This window comes from Apaloderma vittatum, unplaced genomic scaffold (assembly GCF_000703405.1).
Source record: "Apaloderma vittatum isolate BGI_N311 unplaced genomic scaffold, ASM70340v1 scaffold13719, whole genome shotgun sequence".
NCBI lineage: Eukaryota > Metazoa > Chordata > Aves > Trogoniformes > Trogonidae > Apaloderma > Apaloderma vittatum.
Genome location: NW_009737040.1, coordinates 31,674 through 38,326, shown reverse-complemented (window position 1 = coordinate 38,326; position 6,653 = coordinate 31,674). Strand labels below are relative to the sequence as shown.

Here is a 6,653-nt window from a genome sequence, read left to right as displayed (position 1 = left end):
ACTGTGTTTGCTGCACTCAGGCTCATTCCAGGTTTAATTCTTCTCTACAGAATACATGGTTAATGCATGCAGAGCTCTTAAAACACAAACTTAAGCATAAACACATACTGGACACTTGAGTATTTGCACCAACAGAAACTACTTAACATCATAAATCCAAATTTCCCCAGACACCTGAATGGCTTTAATTCTCCTTATGTGTTGTTTTCAGAAGCAAAAAATTTTGTTCTTACACTCTCTTTATTTACAACAATTCTCTGGGTGTTAATTCTGCAAATAAAATTTATCCATGTTTGAATCTGCTGAATTCAAACGACCTCCAAGCCAGAAAGGGTTTGGTGTCATGTCAGCAAGGACAGCGATTCTGGCTTGCAGGAAACCGTCTGTAATCCTTAGAGAGAATTTTTTTTTGGTAACAGAGACGCAAGAAGAGCATCATAATAGTTTCCAGGAAATGCCGATGTACAAAGATGATGAAAAAATTTACTGCATCTTTAACCTATCCACATGTCCACACGATCATGGATTGTTTTTTTTTCTTCTATACGAACTTCAGTCAGTTGAGTAAGGAGAACTCAGCTAGAAGAAAAGAAGGAAAAAAATTAGTCTCGTGGCAGTTACTGCTGTTCATTGAAAAATAACCGCAAATTAAACCTCCGGCTCAAGGTAGCTGCAGTGTCCTTTTAACCACGTAATACAAACTGTGTCTAGTCCTTTTTAAAATATAAGAATGCTCACGAAGAAGATACTATGTGGGAAACAGTTGCAATATTTCTGTATTTCTATAGGAGCTTTTGTGGTTCTTGCAGGCTATGGATATGTATAGCAGGGTTCCTAGTGGAGTCTTGTTTTCTGTGTGGGTAGCAGAATCTGGAGAAGGAGGGAAATAGAAGGGAATTCAGGAAGGCTGCAGAAAATTTATATTGTGAAGACTGAGTTACAGGGTTGCAGGATATTTTGTCCTGCTGTAGATTTCACTCTTGTTATCTGCATCTTGCACAGTGCTTTTTTTTTAATTGGTGTCTCGTGGAGAAAAAAATATTACTTTAGTAAGGCAGATTGCCTGTTTTCTGTACTTAGCCAGCTGTTCGCCAGGGTAGATCGTTGTGTGAATTTGGGATGATAAATAAAAAGCCTCCCTATTTTCCTCACTTCCATATAGCAAGGCAAATAGAACGGGAAAAGGAAGAAATTCTCTAGAAATCTTCCCAAACTCTTTTCTCCACCAATTTCTAGCAGAACTCGGAAACGTTTCTAGAAACATCCTTCAGAAATTCACCTACCACCTAGCAGCACCGAACCACTTCTCTTAATACCCTTAAAAACCACAACATGGTTGTATTTGATTCTTGCAGTTTGTCAACAAACACATTATTTTTTGTGCAGTAACGGCCCCAGACGATGACGTTGGTCGCAGCTCGTTTGGAAGCTCTGGACAGAGCTGGTTTGAGAATTACTCTGTGTGCTAACAGAAACCAAACGTGCTGATGAGCCAAAGTGAAGCCAACTCTTCTTTTTGCTGCTGAAACTCTGGGAAATGCAAATGTGTGGGTAGTTCACAAATGCAGCTTAGAAACTCAGAGCTGTTTTGGTATGTATAAACCAAATGACGAGTGAATGGGGATGGGTCTCAGGTTGGGTGTGGTAGGTTTTACTGCAGAATTTTCATTTTGGGCTACTATTTCAGTTTTAGCTGAAGAAATAGCTTGTCCTGAGCACTATAAGAGAAAAAGGTTGAAGAAGCAAAAAAAAAAAAATGTTGTTCTTGAGTTAAAGAACAATTTTGTTTGTGAAGCTAAAGAACTTCTCTCTTTGTATAGGAAGTTTATCTGTGCTTCCAGTCATCAACAGTGAGGATTCTGGTTTAGTTTTGTTCTGTTTGTGGGTGAGGAGGAGTGTTTCCAGAGGCATCTGAAGGGTAGTTGGCGGGCTTTTAAATACATGATCATTTTAAGATCATGAATCATCGAATGTACGGAAATCAAAGGGCTGGTATTAAAAATTGATATTTTCTTTTACAAACTGTTAAAGCCAAACAACTGCTGTTTGTTTCCTGATAGAAATCTGCTGGATGAATCCCCAGTGAGTGTACGCCAGTGCTCTAAGTACTCTGAACCGTGAGGGTTCAGAAGACAATTTGTAGTAAGGAAAAGTAAGAGGCAAATATTTTTAACAGGACATTGCTACAGTATTTTCCTCCATCTTTGTGTATGCTTAGTGATTATTAGTTTTATTTGCTTTATTTGTTTTAGCTGAGTTTGATTTTTCTCCCTCCGGTATCCTGTGGAGAAGCCTGCAGCACAGGAAAGTTGTGCAAGTTTGCTGAATGGAAATGTTTGTTGCTTCCCCAAGTGAGTCCAATCCTTTGTGCTCTCTACAGAATTAGTGTAAGCGTTACTCATTTGTCGGTGTGATGGCTTTGTGCAAGAACCCTGAGCTCTCGGAGTTATCACATCGATGGCTGACCGGCCAGCATGTCAGGCAACCTCCTCTAACACAGCGCTACTTATGCTCGCAGCATCCTTGTCCCATTTAGCGTAGGAAATGCCTGCACCATTGCTTTAGAGCGTAATACAAGTGATGACAGAGCCCTCATCTCTTCATAATTGTACAAGCTGGCTTTTTATAACCAGCATCTGCGTTGTAGGTGGCCCATTTGCTTGCTATTAACTTAAGAAGGGCAAAGTTGACAACATACGGCAGTTTCGATCACTGTGGGACTCAGGTGTTCTCTCAGCACAGCGTAAACGCTTGGAGACATGGGGAGAAGATCTGATGGAGAATGTTGTTCTGTAGAATCATGCAAGCTGAAAAAAATAATACAAGAAAAAAAACTAAACAAAAATCAGAAAAATCGTATTAAAAGCAACCTAAATCCCTCTAGCTTCATGCATAGCAGTGGAGTGTGGTGAATGCTTATTCAATTAGTCTGTACTCGAGCTTGCTGGTGGCTCTGTAAGCACATGCCAACAACATTTTAAAATGTAGGAGATGGGACCAAAGGAAGGGGAGGATAAACTTCACTCTGTAATATCAGCTGCTGGAGAGGAAAAGGAGACAGTGGAACATAAGTAGATCAGGGTACCAGGATGTCTGTGCTCAATTTTTAGAAAGATTTTGCCACATGGATGGGAAAAGTGCTGTAGAAATGAAGTTCTTTACTTCCCTTTTTTGTCTTTAGTGGTCCTTGACCAAATAAAACCACAAAATGTGTTATTCCAAGCTACTAGAATGGGGGAAGGGAGGCTGAGAAAACTGTGAAACAGTATGTGAATTCAATAAAAAATAACATTCAAAGTGCAAGACGTCTGTAAGGATACTCACATTTTGGAGACTGGGATAAATACAGAAGGAACGTAACCTTTGCCTCCTCCATCTGAGGGCTTTGAGACTAAAAGTAAATATTAGAGAAATTAAATATTGCCTGGTAATTTTTTTATGTATTTGAAATTGATTATCTGCTGCAGACAATAAAATCTGAAAAAAAAGAAATGCCCCAGTTTATGCTTAAACAAGCAGCCATAAAAATGAGGGGAATTCCTGAGATTAGTCACGGAGTTCAGGTCTTAGCCACATAATTGCACTCCCTTAGTATGAATCCCTATCTCAGAGAATAATACAACAACTGATGAAAGAGGTGTCGCCTGGGCTTCAAAAACAAATATATATAACTCTACAAGCTTGGTTTTCTAGATTTTGTATTTTCCTGTGCAGTTGCCAGGGGTTTTCAGGAACGTTGTCTGCCATAGTAACTTTGTAATCACAGACTATGTTGGCAAAGGGCAGTGCTGATAAGCAACCTTTTTTTATAGGGCTCCACCGAATGAATTGAAATAAAGCCGTTTGTCCAAGCTATTTGGAAAATGTAGAATATCCTTAAAATTAAAGACACGGCATGCTACACTGTAACACAGTTACAAAGCAAATAAGCAGGATGACTTTTCAGTTTCATCTCATTTGAATGCCCGAGCACCGAATTTTGTAATGCATTGGTCAGGCAAAAAAAAAAAAAAAATCCTATTTTTCAACTTCTTCTACCCTGAGATCTATTTCTTAGCTGCTTCTTCTTGTCATCACCTCTAATGTGCCCTCTAATATCAGGGTTATATTTAAAAAAAATTAAGCTGCCTGAAGGACAGACGTGCGTTAAAACCCTCCTCTTGAACAGGAGGCTTCTTCAATTTGTTCTCTTCCTCCTCTCCCAGCGTTCCTCGCATCGCCTCTTGACTTTGCAGCTGCTTTGCAGGAAGAGTGAATAGAGAAATGAAGCCCAACCTTCACTTGGCTGACAGCTGTAGTGTTTGCCAAAGGCTGTGTCTTTGGGAATGTCTGGATAGAGGTACTTCAGGGGGTTTTCCGGAACGTTGTCTGCCATAATGACTTTGTAATCGCGCAGTATGTCGGCGAAAGGCAGCGCGGATAAGCGACCTTTGTTATAGGGTTCCACCGAATGAAAAGTTACGTCTCCTGTGAAAACACAAAGGCACCGTGACCGCTGGGAACTGGTAGATCAGCACCTCTGGCTGGCAAGTATTTTTGCCTGCTTTTCCCAGTTTATGCCGGCGTGGTATAACCTGTTTTTCCTGAAGCAAGTAGCTTTCAAGATACACTTTCCACACGCGTGGAGACAAACTGAGAGGCTGCAGTGTGCAGGTGTCCCTCCAGATGAGTGTGTATGGTTAGTAGAAAGAGCTGAGAGGTGGACTTTCAGAGCGTTGGTTTGTGTTTCAGTAAATAGGATACTTGTATCTTGCCCAAAAACCATACTAAGACTTGATACACGTGAATTCTGCTTCCTGCGTTACAGGTGTATCGCAGAGTTTGAGGTTTATGTTGTTCTTTTAAAAAATTTAAACTTACCATTTTCTAACTGATCCACCCAAGTAAAAGTAATTCCGCCCAGATTGCTTTCACTAAACCTTAATAAAAACGTTCCCGGTGTCTTGTCTTTGAGCAAAATCCGTTCCTTCTCTTTGCTTACAAATCCCATCACGTACCTGAAGCATGAAAGGAAACCATGAGTTTACTTTGAGAAAAAAAAAAACAGGCTGCATCTGGCCAAGGCCTGGCTACAAAAGCTTTACAAGGTCTCATAACTACGACAACAGCTTCACGTGGTTTATGCCTAGAGTGTGGCATCGAGCACGACGTACTATGAAGCACGAAGAAATTTATCACGGTACTTGGCTGTGAGCTGACAGAACGGATGCGTAGACCTAAACCTGCATTTCGAAGGGACTCAGTGGTGTTCCCTTCTGGCAGAAGTTATAAAGGAGAAGAGGGAGACAGAAGTATGAACCTCTTTGCAAATTCTCTTCCGCGTAGCTAAAGCTGCCGTTAGTAAAGAAAAAATGACAAAAATGCGGAGCGAGATCGATATACAGCAGTTCCCTTGTTGCTCACCCATCAATCCAAAGAGGGAGAATGTGTTTTTTGATTAAGTCCAGGATGGCTTCCAGCCAAACCCAAAAGGTAAAAGACTTTCCAGGCAAATGTTCCTAATAGTTAAAAAAAAAAAAAGCATCCATCACAAAATGCAAACAAAACAATGCGCACAAGAAGAGAATGGTGAGAGTGTTACTCATCATCCACATGACACAGTTATCTCACTTTCTAAGGAATATTCTAGTTTGTTCAAGCGGGAATGACAAACACAAACTGCTGTTTGAAGCAATGTCTCTCAGCCTGACATAAATCCAACTGATTTTTAAGATATGCACGGGAAGCACCTCATTTTTCAAGAAAAAACACCACTATGTTTGTTGTTTCTTACGGGTTATGAAATTACGTTTTGAGAGAAATGTAATCGAGAAAGTCGAGCTTCCTTCCAAGGTTCTGTACTTGTTAATACGAAGAAAATGAGTTTACCCTTCTTTCTCAATAACTTGTCTTCCCTCATCAAAGTTATTGAATATATCAACTGACTTGAAATAACTTAGATCACAACTGAGCATTTGAAAAAATTACTGTGTGCTTCATGAAAAAAATGTGTGCTTTGATAGCACAATCTATTATCTTTTACAGAAATATAGATGTAACGATGGTTTCCGGTATCTGCAGCAATGTAGCCCAAGCTTTAAACTTATAGAAATACATTTTTCTAGTTAAATTTTTACAATTAATGTTATTGCGCTGGGCTGCAAGTCCCACAAACAGCAAGTGAGACTCAGAAGCATCAGAGAAATGGAGTTAGACGTGCATCCGGGTGTTAAGAGAGAGAAGAATCTAGTTTTGCTTTTAGTACTGTACCTTGCAGAACTTTGCCCAGGATAGCTGGTAATCATTGTAACTGACTTGTTGTCCTGAGGGGGAAAAAAAAATAGATGATGAAACCAAACAGTGAGACTATTTTTCTGAAGTTTTGGAATAGATGGAGCTTGGTATCTGCATAGTTGGGTTGGGGGTGAGAACAACAGCACATCCAGCCTTGGAAAGGGTTTGAGAGGGGCGTGCTAACAGGCTGTAGATCTTTTTTTTCTGTATCCTTCAGAAGCAGCTGATAATGGTAGTTTTGGGAATATTTGCCTGATGTTTCTGCCACGCTGCACGCTCAGTTTCAGTTTTTAGCTTCAGTGTTGCTTCTCTTGGCCTTTGCTCTGCCTTGAGCCTCTATGCTTTAAGGCAACGTATTTTTTTCCTCTTATGATTCCTGC

The 6,653-nt window shown here is 40.2% G+C and overlaps 1 protein-coding gene across 1 annotated transcript in view; it reads right to left on the bottom strand.

The window, feature by feature from the left end:
* Positions 1–525: 525 nt before the first annotated feature.
* STAT4 (signal transducer and activator of transcription 4) overlaps positions 526–6,653 on the bottom strand; it is a 35,590-nt gene continuing 29,462 nt past the window's right edge. The window contains exons 17-23 of the mRNA XM_009877207.1: positions 6,250–6,302; positions 5,404–5,498; positions 4,861–4,997; positions 4,276–4,467; positions 3,325–3,391; positions 2,699–2,807; positions 526–579 (exon numbers count right to left, since the gene is read on the bottom strand). Of these exons, the coding sequence (XP_009875509.1) occupies positions 553–579; positions 2,699–2,807; positions 3,325–3,391; positions 4,276–4,467; positions 4,861–4,997; positions 5,404–5,498; positions 6,250–6,302 (680 nt within the window). The 3' untranslated portion in view covers positions 526–552. The remainder of the gene's footprint in view (positions 580–2,698; positions 2,808–3,324; positions 3,392–4,275; positions 4,468–4,860; positions 4,998–5,403; positions 5,499–6,249; positions 6,303–6,653) is intronic.